The sequence below is a fragment of the Hemibagrus wyckioides genome, linkage group LG04 (genome assembly GCF_019097595.1).
Source record: "Hemibagrus wyckioides isolate EC202008001 linkage group LG04, SWU_Hwy_1.0, whole genome shotgun sequence".
NCBI classification, from domain to species: Eukaryota; Metazoa; Chordata; class Actinopteri; order Siluriformes; family Bagridae; genus Hemibagrus; species Hemibagrus wyckioides.
The window spans coordinates 7568534-7588789 of NC_080713.1; the positions used below are offsets into that span (position 1 = coordinate 7568534).

Genomic DNA, 20256 nt, shown 5'->3' on the forward strand with positions numbered 1-20256 from the left:
TCACTTACTGAAGGTCTTCAGTTGAGAGATTACAGTTTGGATTAGATTTGTAGATCCTTGCTGCATTTAAATGCTATTTTATTCTAAGGTGTTGGCCACCAAGGCCAAGAGAGCTGCCAAGAGCTGTCACCATAGTAAATACAATCTTGTTGGCCTGAAGGAGGTAACAACTTCTGGCTTTAAAGAACTGAATAAGAGTGAAACTATATGAATACTTTATACTAGCCGTGCTGAGAAACGGAGAAATCCAGATTTTTATTCCCCAAGAGTCTTCTAAAGACAGAAGGTTAAAGTTACATACTTTTCTGTAACCTGGACTTTGGAAACAAATGAAGGTCAGGGAGATGCTAGTTTATACGTTCTCAAACATGACCATCTGAATTTCCTAGGACTGTCTTTTGAGTTGCAGATTAAGGAGATATTTCCTTTATGGACATTATTATGGAAATACTATAAAAGGAAGCATTTTTTTTTACATATATTTAACATACGTCATTACCCTAGGCTACTGTGTTTATTTCATTTGAAGCATCATTTAAACCCATTTTTCACCAGAAGTCTGTTACTGCATCCTGTTCCCTGCCACATAAAAAGTGAATTTACTTTAGACATGGTTTATCCACATTTTGGTCCACAGAGTTGTAGTTTTTATATCTTTTGCCAAGGTAATGCATGCATACAATACTCAGATGCAGGGCACACCCAGAGTAGAACACCATCCATCCATTTTCTATACCCACTTTATTCCTAATTAGGGTCACGGGGATCTGCTGGAGCCTATCCCAGCGCACATTGAGTGAAATGCAGGGGTACACCCTGGACAGGTCACCAGGGCCACATATAGACAGACAACCACACACACTCACGGGCAATTTAGAATTACCAATCAACCTAATGTACATGTTTTTGGACTGTGGGAGGAAACCGGAGTACCCGGAGTGAACCCACGCAGGCACAGGGAGAACATGCAAACTCCACACAGAAAGGCCCAGGGCTGTTCGAACCCAGGATTCGAACCCAGGACCTTCTTGCTGTGTGGCAAGTGCGAACCACTAAGCCACCATCCTGCCTCACACTCAGTACCATAGAGCAAAATTCAACACATGATATCACTTAAACCGAAAAACCCCATCGTCGATTTCATTTCCTTGCATTTATTTGTGCAAAGCAAAATTTTGGTTCAAAATTTAGGGCCTTGAATGCAGGCGAATATGTAGAGATAGAGAATCCTGACACCAGTCCATGACTAACATATCGTAATTTACAGTATAATGTTAATCATGTTAGGGTTTTTTGTTTGTTTTTTGGAAAGGGGGTTCTTTTCTTTTCTCATTGAAATGAATTGAAGGCCCATTTCTTTATTTATACCACTAGAGATCTAACTGCGGGAAATAATATTTCTTCTCCTGGAGAGAATATGGGTCAGATTTTTTTTTTTTTTTTTCCACTTCTATGCAGAAGCAGAATAAAAGGAGGCCAGGTATCGTTTAAAATAGAGCAATAACCCTATTATTAATTGAAAAAGCTTGGAGATGTTAAGATTGCTTAAATTCTATTTGTACAGACAGCCATAGTTACTCGACCAATATTTGTAGTTATATGATATGGGTAGACTCTAACTTCCACTCCTGCACAAACGGCCATGTTTGCTATGATTGAATAGTCTCACTGTAATCAACAGAGGAAAGAGCAATTCCCAGCCAAGCAGTTCTATGATTCTTGGCCAGAGATAGCTGTGTCGTCACTGCAATTTAAATTTACAATCTCCCAAAGATAGGGTCAGTTGGGAGCCCCTGAAGCTGAAATGTACAATTCAGCATTAAAATAAATGTAATGTTTTCCTACGGGGTTTCCTCTGAAGCCTTTAAACAGGCTGAAAAAGATTTCTAAAATGACAGATAACCTTAAGGACAGGAGAGTAGAGGCACGTCCTTGTTCTGATCGATTGGATGTTTTTTTCTGCAGTTGTCTGAGCCATGCAACAAAAGAGAGTGAGAACTTCAACAACTGTTACACAATGTTGACTGTTTTTTTGTTTGTTTATTTATTTATTTTAATGATAGCACTAATTTTGCGTCAAAAATAATTGGAATGAATGAAATGAAAACTCTATCCTCCCTATTTTGTGTTATCGTTGTCAATTGCAAACCTTCTTGCTGTAGCCACAATGTTGCGATTCTGTGGAGCTTCTGCTGGATGTCTCGGCAATGGTGTGTGTAGGTGTTCGTCTTGTATTTTAGGCTCCAGTGCTTTGCTGCCTGTTTCGAGGCAGGCGAGTCAAACGAGAACAGCCTGCTTCTCCTCCCTCATTAACATCAACACCTCAGGTCAGCAGCACAACATGTTTTCCCCCTGGAGAACACCAAGTGAAAGCCTGCTCTTATTCCTCTGCAACACTACCTACCTAGCTTTTGGAGCTTATGTCCTTCAAAAAATCTCATTAATAATGGTCTCCTGAAATAAAAAAAATCGTAAAATCTGATCAGCTCTATATATTAGTGCTCTGTGGTCTAGGGAAAAAACTGCCTTCGACAAAAGGGACTTAAACAGCATGTGATGCTGGGTTACATAAGTGCTGCTTTACTGAGGGCGATTTTTTTATTATTATTTTTATTTTATTTAAGGTACTGCCTTGCATAGTTCCAAAAATATAGACACTGCCTTCTTTCCACTAATAACCATGTGCTGTGTAAAGAGATGAGATAATACTGTTGACTCGCAGAAAAAAAATTGACTCTTTCTTAAGGCGGTATCTTTATCTTTTGTACCTTTAATATTTACTTACCTGGAACTGTAGTACCTTTATAAAGACTTATTTGGGATGATTATTAGGGTAAAACTTTAAAAATACACTATAGGCACATTTCTAGGTAAACAATACATACTAAAGGTATACATACTATACAGTATAAGAGTTTTAATGGATAAAGCAGCGATAATATTCAATTAAAACATGCAAAAAAAAAATCAAGAAAGGATAAAATCATCATGCTTGTAGTCTCCGCTAGATTCTAAAGGCAACACAAAATACACCGCAAAAAATTATATCTTAGCATCTAGTCACATTTTTCTCTACTATTTTTATTATAAGATTCCAGTAAACCAATTTTAATATTATTACGTCTTTTTTCTAGACATGTTTTACTATTTAAGCTTTAAATGTTCTTTTTTTTATTGCCAGGATTTGCTCATTTTAACCATTAATTTTTACAAAGAAGGAAAATTATTTGCCAATTAAAAAAATACACCTAGACAATTTTTTTTTCAAGCTGTGAGTCTTCAAAAAATATGACACCATTTCCAGCGAACTGGAAGGGAACATATGTTAAGGGAACATAGCGAGCATCGATGCTCGCAAGATGTAGCAGTGCATTATGGAATTTTTTTTTTAGAGAGCGACTGTTCCAGTACACTAGGATATTGCGATTGACAGCCCTGAAAACATGTCCGACTTCCGGATCAGTGACCTGACTACTAAACTAAGGAGATGACAGGGACAGGGACGAAGTAATGACTCACAATTGGCTAGCAATTAAGCTAGATTGGATACAGTATAATATGAAGGCAGAGTGACCGTGGAAACGATAAAATTGTCAGAAAATTGTCAACGTTTCTCTCAGAAGTGCAGCTGAACTATTAAAAAATCCTAAGCTTCTATGACTAAAATTGTGCTGTAATTCTACTTAGCATAGACGATGAACAGAACTCGCGTGGGTGCCGCCATTTTGATAAACATCAACATGGCAAAACAACTCCTGAATCCTAATTAATGACACTAGTTTATCCTACCCGGGTTCGAACAGGCAGGGGTCTTTCTGTGTGTTTGCATGTTCTCCCCGTGCCTGTGTGGGTTTACTCCGGGTACTCCGGTTTCCTCCCACAGTCCAAAAACATGTACATTAGGTTGATTGGTAATTCTAAATTGCCCATAGGAGTGAGTGTGGTTGTCTGTCTATATGTGTGGCCCTGTGATAGACTGGTGACCTGTCCAGGGTGTACCCCTGCCTTTCGCCCAATGTGTGCTGGGATAGGCTCCAGCAGATCCCTGTGACCCTAATTAGGAATAAAGTGGGTATAGAAAATGGATGGATGGATAGTTTATCCCTTTAAAACTTTTAATTATCCAATAGTGAATACCTTTAATGTGAGCATTCAGGTGGAATTTTCTCTAAACACAGTTAATATGTCTCCATTTAAGTATATCAATAGTCCAATTCACGGTGGAATTCTTAGACAAACAGGGATTTAGAAAGTGCTGATATTCCAGCAAGCCATATAATGTTTTCCTGGAACTCAGTGAGGAAGTCGCTTTGAGTGTGTAAGTCCTGCTCTCATGTAGATTCAGCATGTCTGTATCTAAGTGGAGCATTACTGGAAGTCTCTCTTTTATTAAAACCTCTAATGCAAAGTTCTTGCCATCCCTGCAAACGTCAGGAGTAAAAACCTTTCCCTCCAAATACATGCATATGCCCCGCAGCCAAGAAAGTTTCCGTGAGGATTAGGAAACTTAGTAACCCTTACACTGATTGAATTCGGAGGATTAGCTTCGAATGCAACTGCTGGATTTTTCGATTTTGTGAGGTACATTTAGAAATTGAAATTCACAGACTTCAAAATAAAGTGTGTAGTCAGTTATGTAGCTAGCTAGTAATGTAGCTAACATTGCGAAAACATTGCGAAGTTAGCCTGGTTGGAGTGCAGCTACATGTTAGCTAGCATGTTATTATGCTAAAATCGTTCTGCTACAATTTCATTCACATACTGTGCTGTATTATGTGATATTTAGAATATATATAACCTCACTGGAGATTATCCTCCTTCTACTCCATCCAAATAGCAATTTGTTCCTCCTGTTCATTTGCAATCTAAGCATGCATGGAAAAATAATTTGCAAAAATGGAATGATTAGCCCTTTGTTTGAAATGTTTAGTTGCTGATTACATGCCTCAGAATAGAAACAGAATCAGAATAGAAGCGCCTTGTGACAGGTGCCAGGACATTTTAGCCGAAGTGTTCTCGAACTTGCGTATAGACGCTTTAAGGAGTCTGATCAGGAATCCATTCATCCTCACGCGGAGTTTTGTGCATGGATATAACAAGTCCCTCATGGTTGGAATAGTGCAAAGATACAAGTGACTTCTCAGGCTGGTTCGCACACAGATGCAGTCATGGCTGGTTGTGCTGTAAACAATGTCATTGCTTATAGCAGTGATTGGGATTGGAGTCTGAGTCACAGGCTTATGAATAATGCACCAGAGGGCTGTTGATCAGCCGGATCTGTTTGTGCGCAGTGTGTTTGAGGGAGCTGTGGGAAGGCAGTTGAAGGGATACCCCATTAATATTTCATACGTCCTTCTTAAAACATGCCTGGAGTTCGCTTCTGTGGCTGCATGAGCCCTGCTCTTTACAAGTTGATCTGACGGAGTAATCTAGCTTTCTTTCACTATCACAGCGATCCCTGCAGCATCGCGGGTAATCCATGCAAATAGGGCTGATGTGAAGCTGGTTTCCAGGGACGATGAGCATCGACGCTGGTAATGAGCATTATGCGCCATCCGGGAAGTGCAATTAGTGTACGCCGAGCAAAACACCTGCTTTTGCATGTCTTGTGCAAAGCAATCGAACAGAACTAGAGAGAAATGTATAACTGATCCCACAAAAGCATCCACTGAATGTTCGGCACGTGATGAGCGAGGCGAGGCTGCGGTAAATGCGCGACGGCAGCATAATAAGCACCCTGGGTGGAGTGTCTTCTTCGTTGAGGTGCCAGTTTTAGTGGAAAAGAAGTGTGAGCTGTCATCGACAGGCTCCAGAAACACATTCACCCACACTGTGTTCGTGTCTCTTGCTTTTCGGGTTGGTTTCTATTCATCTTTATACTGCTGGGTCTATACCTTAAGGCTCCTGACAACATGGGTACAAGTGTTTTTGAAGATTTGTTTAAAGTCTTTAAATAAGCAGTTAGTAATTAAGGATTGAATTATTTATTTCCAACTCAAGGCTAGAATGAAGTGCTATTTTCTGCCTGATCAGAAGCATGCGGGTGCCTCAGATCCCATACTGATTAACTGCGGTGTCTAGCTGACAATGTAAACATCTTGTGAACAGTGATAGTGCTAGAAACCTGTGTGGAGAGGAATGACACAGAGGAGCTTCCACAATGCTTTTGTTTTTACATGAGTCATGAATATTGCCTTGTGCTTTGGTGCAGCTTGTACATATGTCTAGTGTCATGGCGCTCACAGAAAGCATCGTTTGACAGCGAATGGCTTTTTAACCATGTATTCCTCGAGATCTCCCGGCACGATCAGTTCAGATTTAGATGTAGATTTGTCCTTTCAGTGTAGATCACTTGTATTTGTGTTTACAGTACTAGTGCTATGGTTATGCCGAATCAGTACAAGAGTACGTTAATTAGCACCAGTATTTAAGCCACGTCTTATTATTATTTCACTAATTTTGAAGCCATACAGTGATTACATACTATACAAAATATACTCTAATAAAATGCTGTACATACATTATATGATTTTTTTTTTTTTTTGCTAATGCTCAGGCACACGAAGGCTGTAAGCAGGAAAAAAGTCACCTTTTATTTTTATTTAATTATTTTTTTATTACTGTGACCGGAGTAAAAGGATAGCCGAGCCAAATAAACAGCTAATTTGATTTGTACATTAGTAGGTCGGATGTTATTGCTACTAAATTTAGTCCTGCCCGATTGCAGATGTGTGAGATATGCTGTGTCCCAATTCGCCTACTTATACTGTAAACTAAAAGTATGTAGTCTTTTTAGGAAGAAAAAGTACAAAAGAGTAGGAGTTGGGATATGCCAATTCTAATCTCGGATAATATTTAGGACGGATAGTAGAATTGGGACGCAGTGATATTCTTTCATTGACACTGATAGGTACAGAAGTCAGATCAGAACTCTTTTATTGGCTTTTCTTAATAAATAGTAGTGCAGTATTTCTAAAAAGAGCTGTGTTTACGGTATCATCTTTTTCACCCGAAAAAGCTTGTGCTGGATCAGGCAATATTAAGCGTTGTGTAAATGTTAAGACCTCAGGGCGCTGATCTGAATCGGTGAATCTTTACAGCCTTACTTCACGCACTGTTTGAGATGTGATTGGTGAGCCGTGCTGCATCCATCCGTGTGCGGTTATGGGAAAGCTGAGTCATGCATCCTGTCAACTATCCTCATATAAACAAACACGCTGATGTGGTTCAATATTCTGAGAGTGCAGAAAGTTGGGGATAACAGATGCGGGAAAGAGGGAATGCCAGCGCAGAGTGATAAATATGGAAAAATATTATGATGGATATGAGATGGTGTTGCTATGCAGCTCTGCAGCAGCGTCAGGGCTGGTGCTGTTTGGCAGCATGTGACTGCGACCTTAGCCATGGTTCACTCTGTGAGCTCAGGCTTATTATATTCACTTAGAGAGAGAGAGAGGAGAGAGAGGGGGGAGAGGGAAGGATTGAAATGGTCTTATAATAAGGACAAAGGGAGAGAAAGTAGATTTGAAGCATCCAGATGTGTTTGACATATAATGGCAGGTTTGGGGGGAGAGAGAGGGACAGAGAGACAGGAAAAATGAGAGACAGAGATGGGGGAAGATCCATCGGCTGTATCCACAACTACAAGCAATGCCTTGTGATTTAGGATTCTCACAGTGTCCTTCAAGGCGCAGTGAACTGAGTGACAGCGAATTAGCAACAGGCTGTCGAACGCAGCACAGGAAGTGCCACTCAGCACAGAGGGCAGAAGTGTTTAAATTATATATGCAGTCACAGAGCTATCCTCACAGAGCGACTCTTTCTGACCACTGAGCTACTGTTGTGTAGCCAACTCGCCTACTGTACAATGCAGTCAGGAGAAAGGAACTTGTGATTGGATTTCTAAACCATTAGATGCAGAACGTCATGGCCTTCTGCCTCCGGCCTTCAGGATGTCACGGTGATGTCATCTCCCGGCTTGGTGGCTAGTCGATGGAGAATCAGAGATCCTAAACACAAAAGCTGCAATAAATAGCATCAGACAGTCAGGAGGCAGCGTCAGGGTCAGCAAATACAAATAAACCCTATCTCACCATCAATCACCGAAGAAAATTTGGGCTAGCAAGTATTGATTATTTTTCCTTATTTTGGTTGCTTGCTTTTTTCTTTCTTTCTATGTTATGGAGCTGGACTGGAATTGAAAATCTATCGCAAACAAATACACAGATATAATTGATATGATATAATTCATTACAGCCGTCTACAATCTGCATGAGATTAGGGTTGGGTCTGGCTTCTGTCTAGTCTAAGATATAATCATATCTTTTTATAATGTACTTTATGGCTGTTGTTCTTTGCAAAAGGATTTATTTTTATATGGATTGGGAATGTGATGTCTATACGTGTAGGTTGACTATAAAGTTTGGATGCAAATATTGAAGAGGCAGTAAATCTCGCTCGCTATCCATAACTAGGTAGTTACTTGCAATACAATAATACAGCTAGAGGTTATTTGATTTGGTTTGCTTTGGGATTTTTTTAAGGAAATCATCCAGAGAAACTGTTTGTGAATTTCAATTGAGCTTAGTGTTGAGCTTGGTGGTTTGCCTACGTTGCACCTCCAGGGTTGGGGGCTTGATTTCCACCTCTGGTTCAGCCTGTGATTCAGAGGTTTCTTTTCACAGCCCAAAGACATCCATTGTAGGCCGATTGGTATTTTTAAAAGTGTATGAATGGGTGTGTGTGATTGTGCCCTGCAGTTCTGATGGGTTCTGTATTTGTGCCAGTGTGCTGTCTTATGCCCCAAGTACCTGGGATAGGCTTCAGGTTCCCTTGGAAGATGTGCAGGAAAAGCATTTCAGAAAATGATGGATGGATGGATTTATAAGAAAATATGACACTTCTGTATTATTAATACATTTATTGTTATTAAGCTTATAATCATCAGTGATCAATAATGATCAAGAATTTCAAATATACCTGGAAATATTAAGATTTGCAACCCACCATGACCCAGACCAGGAGAGAGTGCTGGCTGAAGGTGAATAAATTAGTGAATATTGGTATAAAGTGGAGCTAGTTCCTCCATTTTATACAGATGAACCAAAAAGGACAAAGGGATTAGGGTCTAATGGGTTACTCTTTATCAATGTTTGTAGTAGAATTGCTGACAGGCTACTGAGGGCTCTGTTAAATTAATGTAGTTCAAAGAAGTCCTTTCTTTTTCAGTTCCTACGAAGAAAACTAAGCAAACCAAGCAAAAAGACACCAATCACATCATCTGCACGATGCGTAAACAAAGCGCTGCTGCAGAAACCATAGCGACTCAATCCCACAATGCAGCATGACATGCAGGAACCCTGTAAAAGAACAGAAAAATTCCTGTCGGGTTAAGATGAGGACACAAAGCTCTCAGATGATGAGCTAGAGGACAGAGCGTGCTGTACTTATTTGTGCTGAAAACTAATAAGAAAATACCTGACATGGGGAGAGTGGAGATGGAGGGCAGGTGTGGGAAATGGAAGGACACGTGAAATATAACAGGCCAGAAGGGTGAAGAAGGGCACAGTTGGAGGAGAGACATCAGGAAGAGTGATGGGTCCCTGCATCAGCCATTAAGCTCCCGGAGAACTAATTACTGTCTGAGTGACAGCAAGGTGATCAGCGACGCTGTAACTCTAGCTTTAAATTAGCTCCACTAACACAGTGGGTCCTGGACCTGTCAACGGAAAAAGAAGCCATGAAGCCGGAAAGGGGAGGAGAAAAAGCGAGGGAGGAGAAAGAGCAGTGGAGGGACAGTGACAGGGCAATGCTGTCAAGTGGAAATGGATGTTGCAGGAGGAGGGCATTTATAATCGATTACCCAGGAGGTCTCACTCTACCTAAACTGCCTCACCTTTTGTACCCAGCACTCCTGTCTCTATTTTTCACCCTTTATGTCATCGTTCTTTCTCTCTGAGTGTCCTGTTTAGCTGCTTTAAGCCCTGATACATCATACTTGACGTTTTTTTACACAGTGTTGGCACTATTCCTGCATTGGGACTCGTCATCAACCTGTTTGATTCATCCAGCAGTGAACGACAGAGAGAGAGAGAGAGAGAGAGAGAGATTCTGTTCTCTGATTGGCTGTTCAGCCTGATAGGTAGCTGTATGGCTAAGCAGGCTGTTTCAAAGATTTTGGCAAATAAAAATGGTAGCAATGTCAGTTTACTTGGCTATTCCACAAACCGTTTGCTACATTGTTAGAAAACTGTAACACAAACAACCAAAACCAAGAGACAAGAACCACAAACATATTGGATATAAGCTGACAATGAAACATACAGAAACCAGGACTTAACAAGGACTGCTGAGAGCTTTGTGAGACATGTAACCCCGTCATGTGATGTGCATGGGGCTGATGGGTAATGTAGTCAGGCACCGATTTGAACTAGTCCACGTTGGGATGGTTAATAATGAAGCTAGATTTCTTAAGGGGTTAAATTTGAAACCATTTCAGAAAAGAAAACTTTCTCATGTAGGTTATTATAGAAAAACATAACGTTGGCTGAAAGTGTGCTATTTATACTGTACATCCCTTTTTTTTAACAGCAGCACAATAATACCGGCTCTTCTATTCTGCTGTACTGATTATTTAAGTACCATTTAAGTTCTTTTTTTTTTCTGTTATCACTTTCTTTTGGGTTTCTTTTGTTATAGGTACAGCCTACTTCCATCTTATAATCTGGAGATTCATGTTTATGCAGAACTAATAGAAATGCTGGCATTCAGCTTCCGTTGCTGCTGTTCGTTAATCGGTTGGAGCAGTTGGCTTTGGTTGCCGCTAAAATTATGTTGGCTTTGATATTTCAGGGATGTTTCTGCTGTTAGTGGCATCTTACTTGGGTCCTAGTGCCAACCCACCTGCCACAAACATGCATCTCAAGCTGCAAATAAGTGAGCCATGGAAAACTTCTATGTACACATGTACTCCTACCAATTATAGCTACAGCCCTTGTTGAAGTTTTTCGCATTGTTTAAATTGCACGAGATGAGGAAATCCGAAGCATCTGTTACCACTCACCTGTTCCTGCACCTGTTAAGAGAATATTTTAGGCCACATCTGGGATTCAGCTCTGTATAACACAGATGTGCTTGATGTACAGGGAGAAGGGCGGTGTTCCTAACTTTATCCTCACTAGACTTTAAATATATCGATCAAGCTTCCTCATAAAGTTAGAAGCACTTTAGGGCTCCACTTTTCGCCCTAGCGAGCTGACCACTTCTAGCTTTCTCGGATCTCCTTGTCAGTCTTATTGTGTTGTAATCTTGGCCCAAGCTGCAGATGAAAGTGCAGCAGACCCATTAATGGGTGGCCCCAATGCCATCATTATTTCACTCAGCTCACGCTTAAGTGCAATTCCCTGTATCCGCATTGTGACGCCCTATCCATTTATGAGATAAATTAGTCTGTTGCAGCATGTTTGTGCATGTGCTATGGACTTTGCGCATATGCACCGAGGCTTAGGGTGGAGCAAGAAAGGTCCGGGGAGAAGGAGAAAAATCGAGACATTACAATAAGACTTAGGATCCATTAGCCATTTATGGTTTGTAACCTAATACAGGAGAAGCTTAGCAGGATCCGGGGAGCCTAAAGCAGCTTGGATAAAAGAGAGAGAGAGCGATGGGAGGACGAGATTGAAGCTGACAGGGGTTTACTGTTTCACCAGGCCCACGTAGTTCCCACTGGGGGTCATAACAGGACACCAGCATCTGAGAAAGGGACACGAAAACACGCAGAAATGATCTCAGCTGCAGTACATCTGACCCCTGAACTGGGCGTGCAAATGAAAAATCAATGTTACATTTACAGTTGAGTGTTACAGTTAAAAATGACTACTCACAATTACAAATTAATGGGTAAAATGACTATTCACAGTTTCCCTTTCTCTGGCTGTGTGTATGCAGACAATGTTCTTGTGTCAATAGAGTTTGACATAAGTTTTATATTTTTAGGGTTGATAGACACTATATTGCCAAAAGTATTGGGACACCTCTCCAAATCAGTGAATTTAGGTGTTGTTTTTCATGGGTTGGTCTCGGCCCCTTAGTTCCAGTGAAAAGAACTCTTAATGCTTCAGCATACCAAGACATTTTGGACAATTTCATGCTCCCAAATTTGTGGGAATAGTTTAGGGATTAACCCTTTCCTGTTCCAACATGACTGCACACCAGTGCACAAAGCAAGGTCCATAAAGACATGGATGAGTGAGTTTGGTGTGAAGGAACTTGAGTCCTGACCTCAACCCGATAGAACACCTTTGGGATGAGTTAGAGCGGAGACTGCGAGCCAGACCTTCTCGTCCAACATCAGTGCCTGACCTCATAAATGCGCTTCTAGAGGAATGGTCAAAAATTCCCATAAACACACTCCTAAACCTTGTGGAAAGCCTTCCCAGAAGAGTTCCAACTCCATCTTAAATTCATGTGCATGTAAAGGCAGACGTCGCAAAACTTTTGGCAATATAGTGTAGGTGAGAGGAAAATTAGGGAGAAAAAAAAAAGAGTATATTAAAATTATAGAAAGAAAGCCAGAAGGCAAAGTTCTGTCATGTTGTAAGAATAGAGCTCTAAATTAAACCTAGAGTCTTCATAATCTAATATTTCAGTTGGAAAAAAAAGTCATCTATAGTCAGATATTTCTTCTTTATCGGTTTTGCCATTAACATTTATAACAAATTATCACTTCCTGCTTCATGCCTTCTGGATCCAGATGGACTCCAGGTCCACCTTGTCCCTGATCAGGATGATACAGAAGAATGAATGAATGAAAAATCCCTAATACAGTGATAAGCAATCCATAATACATGAGTACATAATTTTTTGGCTTAGAATTGCTGATTCTTGTTTTTAGTAAAATAATAATATATTTTACAATATTGTAATAAAAGCTGTTTGCCTTTAGCGCAGTGTGAGGCTCCCTCACATCATCATTATTACCATTATGCAGCTCCATCACATTCACTGTGTCTTGGCTGGTAAGGAATTAGCATCACATAATAAAATTAACTCATTATCAGTCGACTCTCTTTTAATGACTCAGTTCTAATATAAGTAGCATCTTCATGTATTCCTAATCACTTCATCTGGACATCTGTATTTCACACACTTTTTGTTTTTTTATTAAATCGAGCATTTAATTAGCTCCACAGTTATCTAGTGAACTACAGAAGCTTTGACTACATTAAGAACAGCCTGTTATCAAAATAGTATACATCATAAATGTAATTCCTTATCACAGTTGTATTAACATGAATTAACATTATTCATGAATTAACAAATACACTATATTGCCAAAAGTTTTGGGACACCCCTCCAAATCAGTGAATTCAGGTGTTGTTTTTCAGGGGTTGGGCTTGGTCCCTTAGTTCCAGTGAAAGGAACTCTTAATGCTTCAGCATACCAAGACATTTTGGACAATTTCATGCTCCCAACTTTGTGGGAACAGTTTGGGGATAACCCTTTCCTGTTCCAACATGACTGTGCACCAGTGCACAAAGCAATGTCCATAAAGACATGGATGAACAAGTTTGGTGTAGAGGAACTTCACATAGTCCTTGACCCTGAAAAACAACACCTGAATATAATGATTTGGAGGGGTGTCCCCAAATGTTTGGCAATATAATGTATCTCCAATACTCAAGGTTTCCTTAATCCAAATACCAAAGTACTCCAGGGTGTATTTCCTGCCTCGCTACCAGTCCATTGTTCCCAGGATAAGCTGCAGATCCATCAAGAACCTGACATGGATGAAGTGGTTACTGAAAATAAATGAATGAATGAAAATGATGGCTAGAACTGAGAGGCTCAGAAGGAGAAACACACCATCAGACACCTCTCCGGTGTTTATAATAATTCATAATCACACTCTCTACGGTGTCACCCAGATGAGGATGGGTTCCCTTTTCAGTTGATTTAAATATAAACTAAAATTAATCTAATATTAATCTTGAACTTTTTGTTCTATATTTCTTATGTTCTGTAAAGCTGCTTTGAGAAAATGTCTATTGTTAAAAGTGCTATACAAATTAAATTGAATTAAATTGAACCTTTATCGAATAAATTATTTAATTAATTAATCAATCGAGCAATTCATTCAAGAATAAATAAACAAATTAATTTTATTCTTTTTTTTATTTACTTTGCTTTAATTTACTTTAATTTACTTTAATTTAATTTAATTTAATTTAATTTAATTTAATTTAATTTAATTTAATTTAATTTAATTTAATTTAATTTTAAAAAAAATTACTTTATTTTACCACAGGAATGGTGCTGACAGAAATTAAATCTGTTAAATCTGTTAAGTTAAATTACACTGCAAAGGAAAAATATTCAGATTTAATTTCAGTACAAATAGAAACATTTTTGGCCAAAGAAAAATGTGGTCAAAACATCCAAGAACAATCCAATACCAGTCCATGCATGCTGCAAACAAGGGAAATTCACAACTACTCCATGCTGTGATTAGACGGCTGGGGTAATTAGAAAGCTGGAATGTTCTTCCTGAGAAGGGTGTGACAGAATGGGTCGTATGGTCGGCTGTGTGATGTGGGAAAGATCATCTTTAATTGTTTTCCTTAGTTTGTATTTGTGTTCAGTTGTTTTTTATTTTTTTGGCTAAAGCTTTGTGATCTAATTGATTTAAATTGAGTAGAATATGTTCTTAAAAAGACTTAAAATCCAGGGCTCTGTGCGGTTATTAACCAGACGATCATGTCTGTCTTATTTGTAGAAGCACTAGCTGATTTGCGATGATGTAATGCGTTAGCTCTTGTGTGTTAGGGTTAGTTGTGGCTCAATCTGTTCATCTGTTTGTGTTTCTGGTCAGTTAGTAGATGCTCAGTTGTGCATACTGTGAATAAATATAATCTGTGTCATGTATTTTGGGTTGTTTTTATATGCTGCATTATTATGCTGGAACATGAAATGTTTTCCTGAGTTGTACATCTGGATCGTACAGCTGTTTCAGCCCAGAGGGCAGATGTTAAGTAGTTTTAAATGTCTACACACACCTGCTTTTAGATTAGTGATCAGTGATCTCCAGTATGAATTCTGCACACATCTCTCTCTCTCTATCTCTCTCTTTCTATCTCTCTCTCTCTCTCTATCTCTCTCTCTCTCTCTGTCTCTCTCTCTGTCTCACTCTATTTATCTCATTCTGGCTCTGTTGCTGAAAGCCCCTGAGTCATGCATTTCACAGAAGTGTCTGATTGTCAGCAGCAGATGGAGAGATAGGTAGAGGAGTGAGAGAGGAATAAAGGGAGGAAGGAAGAGAGAAAGTGGCGCCATGCGGTGGTCAGTCAGCTCTGCTGTCCTCTGCGCACTGCGCATTTACGCACATTAACCTTGGCCAGGGTCAGACCTGTGTCAGTCTGCCAGGCACTCGGTCGGCACCGGTGACTCACTAAAGGGAACAAGGCCATTTAGAGATACACAAATCATATGAGGGATAATAAACAACATGTGCGATCGGTCCAGGCAAATGGCCGTGGAAGAAATGATCTCATAGCACCGGCAATCTGACAATCTAGTCTGATCAATAACTTCAATCAGCTTAAAGCAGAAAGGAGTAGCTAATCAATCAGCATTCAACTGTATTTATATTTATATATATTTGTATTTAAATTGGTTTTATAATCTATTATATTGAACGAATTATTATTATTTATAATTATTATAATTATAACTCCTGCTTGATGACAAACACAGTGGGTAAACGATAGCATTAGTTTTCAATGAATTTTTCAAAAGAGGATAAAATTCACCATCCATCCATTCACCCAGCCATCTAACCATCCATCCATCCATCCATCCATCCAGCCATCTATCCATCTAACCATCCATCTATCCATCAACATTCTGGATTGCTTATGCTACATAGGGCCACCTGCTGTTATCACATCATTCATTTATCCATCCATCCATCCATCCATCCCTCCATCCATACACATTCTGGATTGCTTATCTTACACAGGGCTACATGCTGCTGTCCTACCATCCATCCATCCATTCATCCATCCAACCATCCATTCCTCCATTCATCCATCCACATTCTAGATTGCTTATCCTACATAGGGCCACATGTTGTTATCCTGGGGGACTCTTGGCACAACACAGGGGACACCCTGGACATACATCCATTCACACACTACAGACTATCAGCCCACAACACATGTCTTTGGACTGAGGGAGTAGCCTGGAGGAGACCAACTAAGCACAGAACATGCAAACTGCGTGCACACAGGACAGATGGTAGAATCAAATCCTAATCCCAAACTGCGAGGCAAACCTGCTAACCATTAAGCCATCATGCTTCCCAGAATCTGTAAACAAAGGAATTCATTCATTTAGAATGAGAGGTGCTGGAGGTACATTCAGTTCTATTCAATTTAATCAATATATTTAAACATAATAGCACACAATTAACAATAGACATTGTCACAAAGCAGCTTTGAAGAAATCCTGTACATTTAGATTCCTAATAAGAAACCCAGTGGGGACGATGGAAGCTGTCTGAGATTACATGAGGAAAAAAGAAACCTTGAGGAGAACCAGACTCAAAAGGGATCTCTCTTCTGGGTGAGACTAGATAGTAGATAAATCATGACAGTATAGAGGTATGTAAGAATAAAGATAAATAGAAATATGTGTGCTGAAATGAGTCCTGGGACAGTCTTTATGATTGCAGCAGCAGTTCAGGGTAAATTTACAATATCCAGATAAGCGAGGGAGAGAGAGAGAGAGAGAGAGAGAGAGAAAATGTGAATATGAATGACAGGGCTGATCACAAACGTCCCTTGGGATGCCATCTAAGACTGCTGAAGCTAAATCATACAGTATATACAAATACAATACACACACACACATCCAAATTACCCTCTACAACACTTTAAATGAAATACTACAACCCATATAATTCCACAGTAAGGACAGTTCACTCTGTTTCAAATGTGTGACACAGGACAGAGCACGAGCTCACATTCATTTGCAGTGCAGATGTTCTTTCAGGGTCCAATGCATCTAATTTTACCCTTTCACACAGCTATTAATTAGCTGTAGCATTTTTCTTTTCTAATGTTTTATTCATTGAACTTGGAAATGGGTGAGGAAATGGGATTTCAGCTGTCGAGTATTTTTAAAAATGACCTAAAGGATGCTTTAGACCAGCTGTTATTAATCTGCTAAATTCTGACAGAGATATATTTTGCTCTCATTCTGCTCAGGCTTTATTTAGTATAGAGTATCATAAAGGTAATAATGCTGTGACAACGGCAAGATGGTTTTACAGCATGTCACACGGCATGGCACTGATTTTCGAAGCTCTTTATCACTAAAGAAATGAATTATATGAATCAAACAAGACATATTTGTTTGAAATAATTTTATAATATAAAGGTTTTATTATTAAAGGGACCAAAAGTGAAGAAAGAAATAAGTGCAACATGGACAAAGTTTAATTACAAATATATTATCTATTGTTTAAACAAGTACAAATGAATCTTTGTGGAATAATAATAATAATAATAATAATAATAATAATAATAATAATTAAAAACAATAAAAAACATGAATTAACTAATAAACGTAATAATAATAATTATTATAAAAAAATAAAAACCATTAATTAAATAATAATAATAATAATAATATAAAAATGAAAACAATAAATAATAATAATACTATTATTTTTTCTTCATTTTTTTATTTATATTATTATTATTATTATTATTATTATTATTATTATTATTTCTCTCTCTCTCTCTCTCATTTAAATATATATAAGAAAACACCACCAAATAAAAAAATACATGCATCCATAAAAGTGTTATTCATTTATTAATGTTTCCTCATATGTATTTTTCTGGCCACTTTATTAGGAAGACCTGTACACCTGCACATTCATGCAATTATCCAATGAGTCAGTCATGTGCAATACATCATATCCTGCAGATCCTTCAGAAAATGTTCAAACCAGAATGGAGAAATATTGTGATCTCGGTGACTTCAACTATACCATGTTTATTGGTGCCAAAGAGACAGTTTTGAATATTTTATAAACTGCTGATCTCCTGGAATTTTTGCACACAACATCAATCCCTAGATTTTGAACAGATTGTTATAAAGAACTAAAACATCCAGTGAGTTGGTAGATCTGCAGGCAGAAATGTCATGTCGATGAGAGAGATCAGAGGAGAATGGACAGACTGGTTGACAGAGAGGCTTTGGAAACTAAAATAAGCGCTCTTTACATTCATGGTGAACAGAAACACTGAAATCTCAGAAAGCACAACACATCGAGCCACAGAAGACTGATGGGTTCCCAATAACCCAGACTACTATTGTCCAATCCTGTCAGCTAAGAGCAGAAATCTGATTCTTTTTCAATCTTCATTTGTAAAAACACCATTTTGCATTAATATTCTCATTATTCTGTTATTAATCTTCATTCCTGAAAAACAAAGACATCATCGTTTTCAACATACTTGCAGATAAAACAGTTTAGCTCAGACTTTGGTGCTTATCTAACGCAAGCTAAAAGGTGCAATTAGGTCTTCATGCTGGGATAATGAACATATCTGCAGTCTGAGACAGAGAGCATTTAAACTGCAGCTCTCAAGCCTTTCTTATAACTAATGACTGCTGTAGAGGGAAAGAAACACTCACACGCTATAGATGTATAGCTGGCCTCACACTTCCATTTATTACTACAAGTCTGCCTTTTATCGCTTTTTAATTGTTTTTTTATTCAATTAATTTAATTAAGCATTTCTTTTGGTATTTTCTTTATATTCTGCCCTTTTCTGTTCATCCATCCTATTCTCTCTCTCTCTCTCTCTCTCTCTGTCTCTCTCTCACTGTGTGTGTGCATGTACACTATATTGCCAAAAGTTTTGGGACATCTGCCTTTACATGCACATGAATGTAATATGGAGTTGACCCGCCCTTTGCAGCTATAACAGCTTCAACTCTTCTGGGAAGGCTTTCCACAAGGTTTAGGAGTGTGTTTATGGGAATTTTTGACCATTCCTCTAGAAGCGCATTTATTTATAGGTCAGGCACTGATGTTAGATGAGAAGGCCTGGCTTGCAGTCTCTGCTCTAATTCATCCCAAAGGTGTTCTATCAGGTTGAGGTCAGGACAGTCAAGTTCCTCCACACCAAACTTGCTCATCAATGTCTTTGTGGACCTTGCTTTGTGCACTGGTGCACAGTCATGTTGGAACAGGAAGGGGTCATCCCCAAACTGTCCCTACAACTTTGGGAGCCAAGCTCAAGCCCTGAAAAACAACACTTGAATTCAATGATTTGGAGGGGTGTCCCAATACTTTCGGCTATATAGTATATATATATGTACTTTTTTGTCTTGGCCTAATTGCAATATTATTCAAGTGTTTAATAACTACATGTTTTAAAATGTGGTTTTCAGTACACTTTATATTTATCCTCTATCTCTATCTATCTATCTATCTATCTATCTATCTATCTATCTATCTATCTATCTATCTATCTATCTATCTATCTATCCATCTATCTATAGCATGTTTGCTTCAGTCGGAGCTGGTGAATTACGAGAGAGTGAAGGAGTATTGTTTGAAAGTCCTCGGTCATCAGCAGGACCATTTCAAAGCCATGTACCGTGCCGGCATCGCCTTCTACCATCTGGGAGACTACGACTGCGCCCTGCGCTACCTCCGCGATGCCAAGAGCCGTGAACCCACAGGTAGGCTTTATTTAAACATAGGTGCAGCTAATGCAGTTTTTTATAATGTTCATAATCACGTTTCCTTGTATATCTGTGTGTATAGGTATAGAAAATATTAAAAAATAAAGAAAAATGTGATGCACAAGTGCTAATTTCTCATACATGTAGCAAATTATTTATTTTTTGGGGGGTGTAATGAGAACTTATAAAGGGCTTATATTATCTTACTGTTCCCAACTCTGTGTGTCTGTGTTCTATTTAGGAGGAAGCTGCCTAGGTAGGCAAAATGTTTGCGCAGTGTATAAGCTCCTGACATAATATCTGTCCCGTTCCAAAGGCCCGAGTAGGACAGTGTTATTTTAAGGATCCATATTTTAGGAAGGGGAGAAAAAGCACAGCCTTCTAATTCTGTTCATTCATTATTAGTTTTGTGAACATTCGGAAAACATTTTTTGCTCTGAATAAGGAATATAATTACAGCTACAGTACAGGTTTAAGTGCTAGTACACCATA

At 38.9% G+C, this 20256-nt stretch overlaps 1 protein-coding gene across 1 annotated transcript in view; it reads left to right on the forward strand.

Moving 5' to 3' along the window:
- Nucleotides 1-20256, forward strand: part of ttc9b (tetratricopeptide repeat domain 9B) — a 32560-nt gene that overhangs the window by 8264 nt on the left and 4040 nt on the right. Inside the window, exon 2 of the mRNA XM_058387862.1 lies at nt 19579-19761. Coding sequence (XP_058243845.1) covers nt 19579-19761 — 183 coding nt within the window. The remainder of the gene's footprint in view (nt 1-19578; nt 19762-20256) is intronic.